The sequence below is a fragment of the Palaemon carinicauda genome, chromosome 37 (assembly GCF_036898095.1).
Source record: "Palaemon carinicauda isolate YSFRI2023 chromosome 37, ASM3689809v2, whole genome shotgun sequence".
Taxonomy (NCBI): Eukaryota; Metazoa; Arthropoda; class Malacostraca; order Decapoda; family Palaemonidae; genus Palaemon; species Palaemon carinicauda.
In genome coordinates, this window is record NC_090761.1 from 29,176,071 (window position 1) to 29,193,431 (window position 17,361).

At 44.5% G+C, this 17,361-nt stretch overlaps 1 protein-coding gene across 1 annotated transcript in view; it reads right to left on the reverse strand.

The window, feature by feature from the left end:
• mIF2 (mitochondrial translation initiation factor 2) overlaps positions 1 to 17,361 on the reverse strand; it is a 168,436-nt gene that overhangs the window by 99,799 nt on the left and 51,276 nt on the right. Inside the window, exon 6 of the mRNA XM_068360953.1 lies at positions 12,631 to 12,807. Coding sequence (XP_068217054.1) covers positions 12,631 to 12,807 — 177 coding nt within the window. The remainder of the gene's footprint in view (positions 1 to 12,630; positions 12,808 to 17,361) is intronic.

Here is a 17,361-nt window from a genome sequence, read left to right on the forward strand (position 1 = left end):
GAATGGAGAGACGGTGTGACTGTAAGTTCCAATGTATTCCAAGCCATTGAAACTCCTGAGCTGGAGATAGTCAAGACTTTTTGACGTTGATCTTGAATCCCAGATGTTCCAGGAACTGGATCACTTTCTTGGATGCTTGCATGCATTCCGTCTCGGATGCTACCCACACCAGCCAATCATCCAGGTAGGCTACCACCTGGACACCTTCTAGGCGTAGTTGTTGAACGACTGTGTCTGCAAGCTTTGTAAAGATCCTTGGGGCTATGTTTAGTCCGAAGTGCATGGATCTGAAGACGTATTTCTTCTTCTGTAGCCTGAATCCTAGGTAGGAGGAAAGTTGACGATTGATTGGAATATGCCAATAGGCATCTGCCATGTCTATGGAGACTGTGTATGCCATCTTGGGCAACAGGGTCCTTATGTGTTGAAGGGTTAACATCCTGAACTTGTAGTTTTATATGAACTTGTTGAGTGGCAACAAGTCCAGAATGACTCTGAGTTGGTCTGAGTTCTTCTTGGGAACACAAAACAGCCTTCCTTGGAATTTGATGGACTTTGCCCTCCTTATCACCCGTTTGCTCAAGAGTTCTCAGGTAGTCTGGGTAAGACTCAAAGCTGGGCCAAAAGTCCACATCCTCAATGAGGACGGCTCCCAGCTTCTCTGAAATAAAGATCTTCCCATTTGTAATTGGCATGTACTCTGCATGCCTCCAAGGGTTTACTTCAGAACATGAAGGAAGAACCTTCACATTGAGTCTCTTGTGAGACCCACGGGACGCTGCGAGATGGTGTATCTCTTTCTTCAATGCAGCTTCCCTTTCTTCGTTTAGCTTACGAAGACTCTCCATCATCATCATGAGACTAGCCAGGGCTTTTCCCATTTCGTCAGATGGAGGAGCAGAAGACGTAGAGGGCACTGGTTCTGGGGCTGGAACCGACGAAACGGACTCCAATTCGACGTCATTCTCTTCAGTCTCAGGAACCAAGGTAGACTCCTCTTCTTGACCCTCGGCAAGAAGGTCCTTCTCGGTGTCCTCCGACACCTCTGACATCCTCTCATCTAGATGGATGTCCTTCATCGCGTCCGAAACATCCGTATCCACAGAAATCTGGACGCAAGGGATCTCAGGTTGAGGCTGTGGTATGACGGCATCCGCAGTTGCCTTAGGGAACAGATAGGCCCGCATCCGTTCATTCGGAAGGTATGGCCCCGTGGCATTCTTCTGGAAGCTAGGAACCCATCTGCACAGCTTACTCCGTGCTGCATCCCTTGACTTCGTTGTCTTGGGGTCATCAAAGGCCTCAGTAACCAAGGCTTTGCATACATTACATACCTGGGGGTCCCAATACTTGAGAGTTCCCTTGGTGATGGAACAGAGAGAGTGCACCCTGCACTCCTCATGACCGCAGAAGTCTCTGCTCCTAACGTTGCAGAAGACTCGCGCACACTTAGGGTGGTCCTCCTGTAAAGAGAGGAAAACTAAATGAGTATATGGTAGTTCATCTCACCTGATAAACTATATAAATATTATTATTAATATTTTTGCATTTTTATTGCATATAGCTTAGGATAGACAAGCTAGAAAAGAATTAGGAAAGACACATACATGTGTTTCCTGTCCAGCCAATGGTTGTGACCTCCCTCAAAATAAAAGCTTAGGGTTATCCTATTCAGGAGGCCCAATGGAAAAGTTCTACCCTGTAAGGATAGATACGTGTAACTTAACACTGACTTCCCAAAGGTTTGATAATGAGGGTCACTTGTAACTGATCATCTATCAGTACAGGTATATATATGGAAAGAAATCTTCCTTTCCTTTAGTATGGTCTCAACAATAGACTGTGCATGGACACACAGGATATGTTGGAAATTTAACTACTGTATACTTTATATAATAGTTTTCTGTTTGCAGTATGATCTATACTGCAAATATACTGGCCACTGTATAGTCATATACTGTAGTTCTAGCGGGCATGTTGCCAGCAAGGCTAGCACCTGGGGCATAGTTCAGCCGGCACATTGCCGGCTGGGGTGGTGGCCGACAGCTTGTCGGCTGCTGGCGCATTAGTCCAGCCGGCGTCTTGCCAGTCAGGGTAGTGGCCGGCAGCATCAACCCGGCCCAGCCAAGTTGTTGTGCCGGCGGCTCGACGGCTGCCGGCGCACTAGTCCAGCCGGCGCCTTGCCGGGTAGGGTAGTGGCCGGCAGCTGCCGGCTAGGTTAGTACCCGGCGGCACTAGCAGATAGAGAGAGAAAGCAAGGAGTGAAGGGTGATATAAGAGCTCAGTCTTACTACCTTCCTCCAGAATGAGGGTTCAAATGGAAGGGGAGAATATACCATTCAGGCTTCCAACCACCCACAAATCATTGCCGGTCTCTGCCGGCCACAGGTCTGTGAATGGCAGTCCAAGAGAGGACAGAAGAACACTCTACAGTAAAGGGATCTCCTGCCGGCAGCCGGCCCAGCTGGCACAGCTTTCCCGGAGCCTTGCGTCCATAAGGGAAAGCTGAGCGACTAGGCTACTACAAGCAGAAGCCCCGGCTGGCCCCACAACCTACCGGCAAGCGGTGAGATTGTAGGACAACGGCCAAAGGGTTGCAATGGCTAGGCCATCACTAAAGGACAGAGGGGGGGGAGGGTCCTATATGAGGTGTGGAAGGAGCCGACAGGGTTGCCAGTCCATCCACGCCTTCAAGAAACTCTGTTTCGGTATCGGCACCATCTTAGGCGGCAGGAGAATGTCTATTCTCCAGCCTAGGGTCTGCCAATACAGTTAAGGGGCTGGCAGCAAGCTTGCCGCCTCCTCTTAACAAAAGAGAAACAGAGTTCCAGTGCCGGCGCCATCCTAGGCAGCAGAAGAATGTCTATTCTTCAGCCTAGGGTCTGCGAGCACAGGACTAGTCTACTAGACCGCAGGGAGAAGGTGGCAATATCGTATAACCCCTTCAGGTGCGGTCTAGGAGGTCTAGCCTCCTGTGCCGGCAGCGTAGTCCGACAGGGGAATGACTATTCACCCTGCCTGCCAGCTGCCAGCACAAGACTATATACTCTGAGGTTCTGACCGAAACCCAAAACCTGCTATCTATGGCTAAGGGAAGGGACAGAAAACCCTAGCCTAGTCCTGCCTGAATGACAACTCGAGGCACGATGAACTAGGGTTGTAGCCTAAAGCTACACTCAGAGGGAAGGAGGGATTAACCTTAAATCTCCACTGGAGACGAGTATCGGTTTACATAATAATTCTAGGAGATATCCATCAATGCCTGAATTGATAAAACAATACACGAGAGTAACTGGGGAATATGTATGAAAGTATACTAAAGCCACTACGCTAGTAGCCTAGTGGCAGGCGAGAATCGACTACCTTAATCACCGCGACTCTCTTGTATACTATCTCAGAAGAGGAAAATTTATATGCAATCAATGTATCTTACATGTATAAAAGGGATTTTGACGTAGGAAAAATCTATTTCTGGGCGAAGGACCTGTGCCGCCCAGTGAATAAGCTCCATTTAGCACTTATTCTTAGGTAATTTACTGCTAAATATACCAGAGAAAAAATGTAAAGGAGTGCTAGGTTAACTAGCTCGCTCACCTATTGGTGTCGGTATAAAATTGGGCGTATATTCCAGAGGTCCCGCACTATTTAGATTAATCCACGACAGAAAACCCCAATAGAGGAGAGCCGTTCAACCTCACTCGGTACTACTAACAATGCATCCGCTCAGAACCCAACTCCTTAGCACCCAAAGTTTGAGGACTCCAAGGGAGAGGAGCTGGGAGGGTTCACTGGGCGGCACAGGTCCTTCGCCCAGAAATAGATTTTTCCTACGTCAAAATCCCTTTTCTGGGCTCGAACCTGTGCCGCCCAGTGAATCTATACAAGAGAAAATGTCACCAAACTTGCAAAATAAAGGTAAAAACATAAGCGTAAAGGAAATACAGGATGCTTTAATCAGAGATGAGTACCAAAAAACAATTATAGGTATAATAATGCCGTGAGTGATAATATATACAGATACTCAGGAGTATATAAAAATTTACAAATATAATAACAGTATTCAGGTGCGAAACCAACGAATACAATAGGGTATAAATGAGGCAGGCAAGAGGGAGAGATAAAGAGACAAGGTCTTAACCTGTGATTTACCTGGGAGTAACTACGCTCCCTGCGGCTACTGTAGAAAATTTTAGGGCTTCCAAATGTTTAAGGTAGTGTTTCTTGAACACTGACGGTGATTTCCACCCTGTAAACCTGGAGAGGTCTGTAAAATTCATGTGGTGAAAGAAGTTCACCGAGGTAGCAACCGCCCTGATATCATGTGCAAGAGGAAAAGTCAGGGTTAGCTTGTTTAATAAAATACAAAATTTGTTGCCTGATCCCTTTAATAGTAATGGTACCGCCTTGTTCTCTAACGAATAGAGGCCCCGAGGAGTTAGAGGAGGTCCGGGATAAATAAGACCTAAGAGTAGTGACAGGGCACAGAGACGGATCTTGCGTGAGGGGAACAATTTTCCAGGAGGTCCATCTGTTTTGAGGGTCTTCATTCTTAGCCAAAAAGAATTTGTTAGGAGAAAGAAGGACCTCTCCCGAAGGCAGAAAGTCAATATGACCCGGGTCTCTCGACAAGGCTGCCAATTCAGAAATTCTTGCCCCGGAAGCCAAGCTCACCAGGAAAAGTGTTTTCCTGAGAAGGGGCATGTAATCACAAGAACTGTTAATGGTATCAGAAGCCAATTTGAGTACGTCATTAAGGAACCAGGTCACCGGGGTAGGACGAGTAACCGGTTTCAGTCTGGCACAAGCTTTCGGAATTGAAGCTAACAAAGAGTCAGTTAAGTCTATGTTAAAACCCACTAGGAAGATCTTTTTCAGAGCCGATTTAATAGTGGTGATAGTATTGGCTGCCAGACCTGATTCTAATAAAGATCTAAAGAAAGTGACTGTAAGGTTCAAGTTCATACAGTTCACGTCTGAGTCTATTAAAAATTTTGCCAACTTTTTAACTGCAGAGTCATACTGGCGGATGGTGGAATCCCGTTTATCCAATTCTAGGAACAAGGTGTTTTGAGGATCAATATTGGCACCATGCATAGCCGCAAACTTCATAAAGTCCATAAAGTTAGGGCGCTCTGAATGTTTGAGAAAGCGTACACAACGCGTGTTTGTACTATCTGAGACAGAACCGGATTGGGTATCGGGTGAGGGTATAGTCTCAACTCCCGCAGGAGAGGATACCAGTTGCTCTTGGGCCAGTTGGGTGCGACCAAGGCTACTTGTCCCTTGAAGGATCTCAGTTTATCTAGAACTTTCAGCAAAAGATTCACCGGGGGAAAGAGATAAATCTTTTCCCAGTTGTCCCAATTCTGTGACATGGCGTCTGTGGCGTAAGCCTGAGGGTCTAGATTGGGAGCCACATATACTCTCAATTTGTGGTTGGATTCCGTGGCGAAGAGGTCCACTTGGAGACCGGGAACCTGAGAGAGAATCCACCGAAATGACTTTAGATCGAGTGACCATTCCGATTCTAGAGGGGAGGTCCGGGACAGGGCGTCTGCCACTACATTCCGGACTCCCGCCAGGTGGACAGCTGAAAGATGCCAACGGTTCGAGGCTGCTAGGGAGAATATGGCTACTAGAACATGGTTCAGAGGCCCTGACTTTGACCCGCCTCTGTTGAGGCAGCGGACCACCACTTCGCTGTCGAGGACCAGGCGAAGGTGTTGTTTCTTGGGAAGAGCGAGACGTTTCAGGGTTAGAAGAACTGCCATGGCCTCTAGCACATTGATGTGAAAATGGCGGAACAAGGGAGTCCAAAGACCTTGAACTTTCTTGAGCTGAGAATAGCCGCCCCAACCTGATAAGGATGCGTCTGTGTGAATGATTAATTCCGGAGGCAGAAATTGAAGGGGAACTGACTTTGACAGACTGTTTGCTCTTGTCCAAGGAAGAAGTCTTTCCCGTAGAATGGGAGGAAGGCGGACTTTCCTGTCCCGGAGCTTCCGGTTCGCCCTCGAACGCCAGACACGATTGATATCTTTCAATTTTGCCTTCAGAAGAAGATCCGTCACTGAGGCAAACTGAAGGGACCCCAGAATCCTCTCTTGGAGTCGTCTGGAACTTACTTTGTCTTTGAGAAAGCGTTTGGTGTTCCTTGCAATCTCTAACCTCTTGGGTCTGGGAAGACACAGAGTATGAGATATAAGATCCCATTGCAGGCCGAGCCATTGGAACTTCGATTTTGGAAGAAGACGGGACTTCTTGAAGTTGATCTGGAAGCCTAGAGATTGAAGATAATGGATGACTTTGTGAGTGGCTTTTAGGCAATTTTGGGAGGTGTCTGACCAAATGAGCCAGTCGTCCAGATAGGCTACTACTTGAATCCCTTGATTCCTGAGTTCCTGAACAGCGACTTCTGCTAACTTTGTGAAGATCCTTGGGGCGATGTTGAGCCCGAAAGGCATCACCTTGAAGGAGTAACTTTTGTCCCCTAAGCGAAAGCCTAGGTACGGACGGAAGTGTCTCGCTATCGGGACGTGATAGTAGGCGTCTGTAAGATCGATAGAGGTGGTGACGGCCCCACGGGGAAGTAAGGTCCGCACCTGCGAGACGGTAAGCATTCGAAACTTGTCGCATTGAATGGACAAGTTGAGAAGGGATAGATCTAGAATCACTCTTCTCTTGTCTGAATCCTTCTTCGAGACACTGAACAGCCGACCTTGAAACTTCAGATGTTTCGTTTCTTGTATGGCGTTCTTTTGTAAAAGATCCTGGACAAAATCGACCAGGTCCGGAGTGGAATGTTGACGAAATTTGTTCGGAGGGGGAGGTCCTTGAATCCAACTCCACCCCAGTCCCTTGGAGATGATACTGAACGCCCAGGGACTGAACCTCCATTTGTTGCGGAAGGCATAGAGCCTCCCCCCTACCTGCTGCACCTCAGTATTGGTTTGAGGAGTTGCCTCCACGTCCGCCTCGGAAGTTCTTTCCTCTGCGAAAGGCTCTTCCCCTGCCTTTGTTCTGGTTAGAACCATGGTGGTATCCTCTGCCTCTACCATACCTCTGGGAAGAGCTATGAGCCTCGTAAGACTGGTTAAAGGCAGGAGAAGTGGCGGAGGCACCAGAAAGCTGGCTCTTAGGGAGCAGAACGGTGACATAGTCGTCCGAAGGAGCCTGAGAGGTGGAAGGCTGTGCGGGGACAACAGAAGATGGAGGAAGAGGCAGCCGGAAGTTGGATAAAGCACTCTGCTGTTGCCTGAACTGGGTGGAGGTATATGGTCTAAGCTTCTTCCTACCCCGGGCTTGATAATTTGCGGGGTCATATTTGCGTTTAGGGGTCAAACCCCAACGGGCTTTAAGGCTCTGATTAACCCTAGTGGCCTCCGCCAAGACTTCCTCTACGAGATCCTCGGGGAAGAGATTTGAACCCCAACAGGAGGACCGGATGAGCTTATTAGGTTCATGCCTAATCGTCGCCTCAGCTAGGACATGCTTGCGACATCTGCGTTTAGCAGTAGCGAAGTCATACAAGTCATAATATAAAGACTGTAACGTAGCCTTGTTGAGAGACTTAAAAATACTCTCCGTATCGTAAGTCAAGGCTATCGACTCCGTGGATGTGGCCAAGTTTAGAGTACGGCCCACACGTAGGCGGGAATCATATTCCTGTTTAATGAGGGATTCCGGGAGACGGGGAAGCTTCTCACTAAACAAAACTGAGGCACAGTCTGCTGCAAGCTTGCCGGAGGTAAAGGTGGTATGGACGTTGTCCCAACACTCAATGCCTGAGGGAAGAAGGAGGGAGATTGGATCCACCTCTCGGATGGGAGGCAAGGGCTTCTCCTCCAGAGCATATTGGAAGGCAAGCTCTGCCACCTTATTGACGCATGAAGTCAAGGTGTTCTTGTCCATTAAGAACATCGTAAAGGAGCTTTTATAAGGCGTCAGCATGGTGTTAGTGCAGCCGATGTCGTTCAAAAATCTGGCCCAAACAGATTGGGCTTGCTCCTTCGGGAAGATGACCGTCTCTTTGGGGACCTTGTCTAATCGAACTAAAGCTTCCTCGGTAAGCCTGGCATAACCATGAAATGGAAATGCCAGACCAGGAGGAAAGAATTCAAAGTCCTCTAGAGGACGAGTGCCAAGGCACTCCAGAGTCAACATTCCGTCTGAGAACGGGGAATGAAGAGCCATACGCCAGGGGTTGTTCTTGGCAAACGGCGGGAGCTTAGAGGCATCCGGGATGAGAGAGCTTTGGACTCTCTCCGGAGCTCCTTGCTCTAAAGCCCCAATTCTCTGACCGAAGTTAGAGAACATCGTGTCCATCCTCGACTGCATCTCCGAAACCAACTTTGCCTGCATCTCCGACACGATGCGAAGCATGGCTGATTCGGAAAGGCCCGGGCTAGCAGCAGGAGGGGCGGAATGAACTCCCGGGTCGTGAGACTTAGAGGAGGAACCAGAGGTCTTTGAAGACGGGTTCGTACAATGTTTAGAGCCATGAGAAGTCTTGTGAGGCTTGCGAGCTTTGGGTAAGGTTCTTGAAGTAGACTTATCCTTAGGGGGAACCGGGTATGATCATTGAGACGAATCACGGTCCCCAGAAAATCCATGAAAAGAAGAGCGATCAGAAGAAGAAGAAAGAGCGGGGCTGAGGATAGGAATCTCAGCGCCGGACACACCTGCCTCACTTACCACCCTACCTGTATCCGGCTCGTCTAGTAACATTGGTTCGACGTCCAGGTTCATGGAGGCAACATTGTCCTCCAGACCTCCGGGGGCGTCCGATGGATCTTGCTCTGGGTCGATGAGACCCGTTATAGTGGCATCAATGTGGGCAATGATGGGAGCTGCCACATGCCTAGCCACAGCAGCTGAAGACTTGGCGTTGGGGTAAACCATGGTGCAGTAGTCCTCAGATAGGACGTACGGCCGCTTAGACTTCACATTCCGGGCAAACCCACCAACCCACACCTTCAGTGTGGCCCGAGCCGCAGACTTTTGCTCCGGGGATGCCTGAAATAATAGTGGGAATTATAAAAGGGAAGACTCCCAATGGTCCTTCAAGACCATAGATATCTTACTAATGGTAAAATAAATAAGAAGGTAATATAGCCAACGGGACTCACCGAGTCAGATCCAAGGGTAGTGATGAGGTCGAAGCAAATCACACAGTTATCCGGGTGCCATACCACAACGTCTTCCAGTTGAACCCCACAAGGGGCGTGAGATCGGCAGACGGAGTGGCCACAAGGCTGGTGCAGAACAGCTGCACAGGCCGGCGTCAGACAATGCACCATCTATAAAAAGAATAGTATATGAGAAACTGTAATTCTCTTAAGTAGGGGCGGGTCCGGAGGACCCGGGCCTAACATAGGTCTAACACAAGATTAGAGCTTAACTGTACTATTCTTTAAGTAGGGGCGGGTCCGGAGGACCCGGGCCTAACATAGGTCTAACACAAGAATAGAGCTTAACTGTAATATTCTTAGGTAGGGGCGGGTCCGGAGGACCCGGGCCTAACATAGGTCTAACGCAAGGTTAGAGCTTAACTGTAATATTCTTACATAGGGGCGGGACCGGAGGACCCGGGCCTAAACATAAGTCTAACTTGAAACTAAAGTATAGCAATCCATTCCGGTCAAGCCGGGAGCATAAAAAAGGATGCAATAACAAGGAATTAAGACACATGGTGTCTGATTTCCCGGGGCGGGGTAGACCCGGGCCGGGAAATAAAAGTATATCCAATACCAATTCATTTAGGGACTCCGGGGTAGTGATCTGTCATATATAATCATCATAGGAAATGTCATAAAATAATAGGGGGGGCGGAACTGTAGCTAAGAACCGCCAACCGAACACGGAGGGTTCGTATAACATAAGCCAGAATGAAAAGTGAATATAAAATAGGGTGCACCGGGATCCAACTCTGTTGACCGGTGGCCAACCAGACTAGACAGAGACGAACCCGCCGGGCCACCCGGAGGACAAAGTCCATAAACACTGAACTACCCCCTCTAAAAGGAGGGAAGGCAACGGTCCCTTAGTGGAGGGGGGAGAAGCCTAGTCGCCCACCTAGCTAGAGGGGGAGTGTGGGGGAGGATCACGTGATACGAGGCAGCAGGGCTACCAACTGACGATCCCCAACCAGACAGATCAAACGGAGTAATAGCACAAATATTCATTATAATAATAATAGCGTTAAAAATTATATGAATAAACACATAGAAAATTTTGGGCAAGGTATGCAACATAATAATTAAATCACAAAAGACACACCTGATGGCTAAAAATAACATTGCCGCCTAGCACGAAGGTCGGCAGCCATAACGATACGTAAATGATATCGGCCCTAAAATTGAACCACGAGGATTCTAAACGCTAAAAAATGAATATTCACAATAACAAATAATATTTGATAATAAAAATAATACACATAGTAACACCGCAAGTGAAACTTAAAAGCTCTCAAAAACAGGAGTACCAACTGTAGTGAAATCAAGCAAGATCGAAATGAACGAAGAGAATAAACTCCTATAATATAAATATTAAACGATCTAGGTTGCTCAAAACACAGTAAAACCCAGCTTGGTACTTAACTTAGACGGTGTCTCCTGGGAAACCGACGAAGAAGCCATAATTCAATGGAAAATAAACCAAAATCGAGAGCACAACAAAAATGCGGGTTACTATACTCGTCGTGCTAAAAGGAGTTGGGTTCTGAGCGGATGCATTGTTAGTAGTACCGAGTGAGGTTGAACGGCTCTCCTCTATTGGGGTTTTCTGTCGTGGATTAATCTAAATAGTGCGGGACCTCTGGAATATACGCCCAATTTTATACCGACACCAATAGGTGAGCGAGCTAGTTAACCTAGCACTCCTTTACATTTTTTCTCTGGTATATTTAGCAGTAAATTACCTAAGAATAAGTGCTAAATGGAGCTTATTCACTGGGCGGCACAGGTTCGAGCCCAGAAATTGCCTAAATAGCTTCATTTAAATTTAATAAAACTAGGAATGTCTATTATATCATGCATGAAAGTAAACTAAAATGCCTAGGCTAGGAAGCCTAGCGTAAGCAAGGTTCGGTTACCTAAATCACCGAAACTATTACGAATACAATCGGCATAATATAATTAACTCCTAGCAATGAAGACAGAATACCTATAGTTATCATGCTATATATACCGGGAAAGTCGTTCTGGCTAACTAAATAACTCATACGTTACGAATGACAGCGCCCATGACGCCTCCAGTTCAGGCAACAGCTCTTCCACTTAATTTAACCTAATTTCACTGTGAGGCAAGATCTAAAATTTATTCAATGTAAAGATCAAATACTCAACTTTCCGGAGGCAGAAGACTGGAGATTGCATGATAAATCCAATGAGATAAGCGAAAACACAAGAGCGAACAGGAAAATCACCGAGCTAGTAGCGCTACGCTTAAAGGAATAAACATGGCGGCGACGATGGCGCCATCTAGATACTCAAGGTAGTAACGGAGTAAGGGTACCCTAATAACGGCGCCCCCTTCTATTTTTGCCACTTTCCCCCTCGAAGCGAAAACGCTATTCGGGGTGAAGATTGCTATGTGTCGTATCAAGATATACGTCCCCTGATATCATGCGATATCCTTGAGAGAAATTTTAAGGATATTCGCGCCGGGACTTAGAATTCTGGAGACCTAAAGGTAAATTCTCTGGGAATATCACTGTAATCAAATATACCCTAGGAAGCTTCCATCAGGACGACATGGCCTGAGCCCAAAAATCAGGTAGGAAATAAGAAATGTATATAAAAATAAGGGAAGATACATATGGATCGAGACATTTTCTGGTAATTATTTGTAGTAACGAGATAATTTTGAGTGATTTTAGATATAAGTGTGATGGAATTTGATTTTAGATATGTGTGTGACAGAATTTGACTATACAGAGCTTTCAATAACTTGCATTACTGGTGCTTTGGGAGCATTAGGGGTGGGGGACAGAAGGGGAGAACAATGACAGAATGCTTTCTGTGTGATTTACACACATATACCAACATAGAAATACATTAAAATAGACCTGACATAATCATGAATAAGGACTAGAATTGCAAGTGTTTCAGTTGGTGGTGGGGTGAGCTGTGAGGATCTCTACATCTCTAAGCTGGGGGGTGTCAGGGGGGTTTTGAGTAATGCCTCATGTAGGAAATGTCACCATTGGCTCGAAAGAGTGGTGTGAATAAAGGTTAGAATCCCAAAGACTTCATTGGTTGGCTAGAAACAGACAGAGGAGGAGATTTTTTAGTGAAATTTCCTAAGTGTGAACTGCGTGATATACGACCATGTGCTATACTCATTTGTAGGATATACGAGTGATTTTAACTTCCATATGGTTTATATTTGTAAATGTATACAGGACGTCATCGTACGTATTACCAGCCATGCTTTGACGTCAAACGACGTCATCGTAGTGAGTTGGTTAAATTCATTTCATAAATGATATGAAAGCCCAGTTATCTTAAAAAAAGAACATTACCAGCATTAAAAATGAATATTAGCATTCTTGGCAGAAAGGCAGAAGTAGTTAGATATTTTGTTTTTCATAAATCTAAAAGCAAATACAGACAAAACATATGTTTTTACCTTTAGCTTCTTGAGCATGTTCTATAGATTCCTTTGTTTGATGCATAACACCATCATCCGCAGCAACTACTAACACAACCATGTCTGTTACATTGGCCCCACGAGCACGCATAGCTTTAAATGCAGCATGACCAGGAGTATCAAGGAATGTTACTTTCTCTCCAGAATCAAGTTTAACTGAAAATAAAAAACACCCAATAGTTTAATTTGTAATAGAACTGAAAAAATGAAACAGTTCTATTATAAAATCTGAGAAAAGTTTGTAATACACACAAAATATTAAATAAAAACTTATTATGATAACTTCCTAAAGAATTCTTAACATTGAATTCCAACATGCAATTTTCCATCAAAAGGTCTTTCACATCAAAACTAGAAAAGCGCTGAGAGTGTAGACCTCCGCCATGGCATGTGCGAACTCGGGGTTAAGGTTATGGTTAATCCGGTTGACCTTTTGCTCGACCTTGACCTTGACCTAGTACTTTCAAAACTGAATTACTTCCACATCTCAACATAATTAATTTGCTGAAAGTTTCACTACTCTATGAGTAAAATTGTGGCCAAGAAGTTTTACTAAAATAAATAAACAGACAAACAGGGGCAAAAACATAACCTCCTCCCAACTTTGTTGATGGTGGTAATAATTTGGCACTGTTATGTACAAATGAAATTCACAAAGCCCCTAATTTTAATATCAACACCTCTCACCTATTATCATCAAATTTCCATGACTTATTAAAAAATTTTAAACATTAATGATACACTGGTGTTAATCAGATTATAAATTCTCTTCAATCATGCGTTAGTCAGATTTATATAATCAGTAGCATGTGTTGGATGAGAAAAAAGAGCTGCCATAACTAGGTTTTACTCTCTTCTCTTAACCACACAGTAGATGAATCCCTTGCTTAAAAGCCAATGGGTAGGACAAGAATGCATCTCATTCAAGGTTTAATCGAGTAGCCCTCTAATTCATCCAATGCCTATTTCAATAAATAAATAATGGGGAGGAGGATCCAGTAACATGGGGGAGAAATCTACATACTAACACACTCCCTCTCTCTAACAAACCTTGAGAGAGGAGAGAGAACATATCCACTCAAAATATGTTTGTATACAGTACTGTATTGTATTCACAAGCAATGCCTTGTAATATTGAAAATACTACAAAAGCAGGCTAATAAAAATATGGGTTAGACCTATTCAAATTTCTCTTATTACTGCTCCTATTGATGAAAGGATTATCATCATCTACTCCTATGGCTACTGATAAAGGGGTCTCGGTTAGATTTCTCCAGTCGTCTCTATCTTGAGCCTTTAAATCAATACTTCTCTATTCATCATCTACTTCACACTTCATAGTCCTCAGCCATGGAGGCCTGGGTCTTTCAGCTCTTCTAGTGCCTTGTGGCGGTCAGTTGAAAATTTGGTGAACTACTGTCTCTTGGGGAGTACTGTACAAAAAGAATGCCCAAACCATCTCCATCTACCCCTCACATTGATCTCATCCACATATGGCACTCAAGTAATCTCTCTTATTTTTTTTTCATTTCTAATCCTGTCCTGCCATTTAACTCCCAATATCCTTCTGAGGGCCTTGTTCTCAAATCTACTAAATCTGTTAGATATTGTTTCATTATCATACCACGACTCATGTCCATAGAGTAACGCCAATCTCACTAAACTGACATATAGCCTGATTTTTATATGTAATTTCAGGCAATTTTATTTCCAAATTTTAATTAACCTGGCCATTGTCTGACTTGCTTTTCTTCAATCTTTCATTAAACTCCAATTCTAAAGACCATGTATTAGATATCATAGTTCCTAAATATTTAAATGATTCTACCTCATTAATCCTTTCAATGATATTTCATCTTCTATTGCATATTCTGTTCTCATCATCTCTGTCTTTCTTCTATTCATCTTGAGCCCAACGTCATGTGATATTTCCTACATTCTGGTAAGCACGCTTTGCAAGTCTTGTGGTGTTCTGCTAATAAGGTCAGCTAATTTCCTGTTACCAATACAGTCCAATCCTTCTCCACCTTCCCCAACTGTACTATGCATTACAAAATCCATGAGGATACATTGCTTTGGATTATTCCACTATTCACTAGAAATTCATTTGATAGGTCTCCACTAACATTAACTTTGCACCTGGTATGCTCATGAACAGACTTACCGGTAATCAAATATACATATTTAAGAAGAATTCCATAATAACCCAGAACTCTCCACATAATTGGCCAATACACACTATCACAGGCTTTTTCATTGATGAAAGTCACAAGATATAAAACTATCATATAAAGACTCAAATTTGCAAACCCTCTTCAACAATACCGAGGTTGGACAATTTGACTAAAATCGTATATTTAGAAATATAACATACTCAAATTAAGCCTACTCAGGTATAATGCCCTTGGCTGAGATTTTTTGGCAGCTAACTACCAAACTCTATCTATATAATAACCATGGAGTGACTTATGAATAAAGTAAATACTGTATTCATATATTAAGCTACTGTATGCAATAAACATTAGGCAACACTAGCCTAAACATATTTAAAATGGGTTGTCAAAATAAGCTGGACTAAAAACATATTCTGTAAAAATGATATTTTAATTATAAAATAAATTTTTGAATATACTTACCCGGTGAATATATAGCTGCAACTCTGTTGCTCGACAGACAAAAAAACTGTACAAAAAACTCGCCAGCGATCGCTACACAGGTTGCGGGTGTGCCCATCAGCGCCAACTGTCGGCCAGATACCATACTCAATGTAAACAAAGACTCAATTTCTTCTCATCCCACTGCGTCTCTATTGGGGAGGAAGGGAGGGTCCTTTAATTTATATATTCACCGGGTAAGTATATTCAAAAATTTATTTCATAATTAAAATATCATTTTTAAATATTTAACTTAGCCGGTGAATATATAGCTGATTCACACCCAGGGTGGTGGGTAGAGACCAGTTAAATATGTTTACATCTTATGAGCTAAGAGTGTTTATTTCATTTTAGAAGTTATCAATATAACAAAAACAAAATAAATAGGTACCTGGTAAGGAAGTCGACTTAGACGATTACTCTGCCTTATAAGTACGTCTTCCTTACGGAGCCTCGCGATCCTCTTAGGATGCTGACAGACCCCTAGGAGCTGAAGTATCAAGGGCTGCAACCCATACAACAGGACCTCATCAAACCCCTAATCTGGGCGCTCTCAAGAAATGACTTTGACCACCCGCCAAATCAACCAGGATGCGAAAGGCTTCTTAGCCTTCCGGACAACCCATAAATACAACATTAAAAACATTTCAAGAGACAGATTAAAAGGATATGGAATTAGGGAATTGTAGTGGTTGAGCCCTCACCCACTACTGCACTCGCTGCTACGAATGGTCCCAGTGTGTAGCAGTTCTCGTAAAGAAACTGGACATCTTTCAAGTAAAATGACGCGAACACTGACTTGCTTCTCCAATAGGTTGCGTCCATTACAGTATACTTTCCAGAGATCTATTTTGCTTAAAGGCCACGGAAGTTGCTACAGCTCTAACTTCGTGCGTCTTCACTTTAAGCAAAGCTCGGTCTTCCTCACTCAGATGTGAATGAGCTTCTCGTATTAGCAATCTGATAAAGTATGACAAAGCATTCTTTGACAGAGGCAAGGATGGTTTCTTAACTGAACACCATAAAGCTTCAGATTGGCCTCGTAAAGGTTTAGTGCGCTTTAAATAGAACTTAAGAGCTCTAACAGGGCATAAGACTCTTTCTAGTTCATTGCCTACGATCTCCGATAAGCTGGGAATATCGAAAGATTTAGGCCAAGGCCGAGAAGGCAGCTCATTTTTGGCTAGAAAACCAAGTTGCAGCGAACAAGTAGCTTTTTCCGACGAAAATCCAATGTTCTTGCTGAAGGCATGAATCTCACTGACTCTTTTAGCCGAAGCTAAGCATACCAGGAAAAGAGTCTTCAGAGTGAGATCTTTCAGGGAGGCTGATTGTAACGGCTCAAACCTGTCTGACATGAGGAATCTTAGTACCACGTCTAAATTCCATCCAGGGGTAGCCAAACGACACTCCTTGGTGGTCTCAAAAGACTTAAGGAGGTCTTGCAGATCTTTATTGATCTAAGCCTCTATGCCGGAAGACCGATGCCAACATGCTTCTGTAGCCCTTGATAGTGGGAGCTGAAAGGGATCGTCCTTTTCTCAGGTATAAGAGAAAATCAGCTATTTGAGCTACAGAGGTACTGGTCGAGGATACAGAAACTGACTTGCACCAGTCTCGGAAGACTTCCCACTTCGATTGGTAGACTCTAATGGTAGACGCTCTCCTTGCTCTAGCAATCGCACTGGCTGCCTCCTTCGAAAAGCCTCTAGCTCTTGAGAGTCTTTCGATAGTCTGAAGGCAGTCAGACGAAGAGCGTGGAGGCTTTGGTGTACCTTCTTTACGTGTGGCTGACGTAGAAGGTCTACCCTTAGAGGAAGACTTCTGGGAACGTCTACTAACCATCGAAGTATCTCGGTGAACCATTCTCTTGCGGGCCAGAGGGGAGCAACTAACGTCAACCTTGTCCCTTCGTGAGAGGCGAACTTCTGCAGTACCTTGTTGACAATCTTGAACGGTGGGAATGCGTAGAGATCCAGATGTGACCAATCTAGGAGGAAGGCATCTATATGTATTGCTGCTGGGTCCGGGACTGGGGAGCAATAGATTGGAAGCC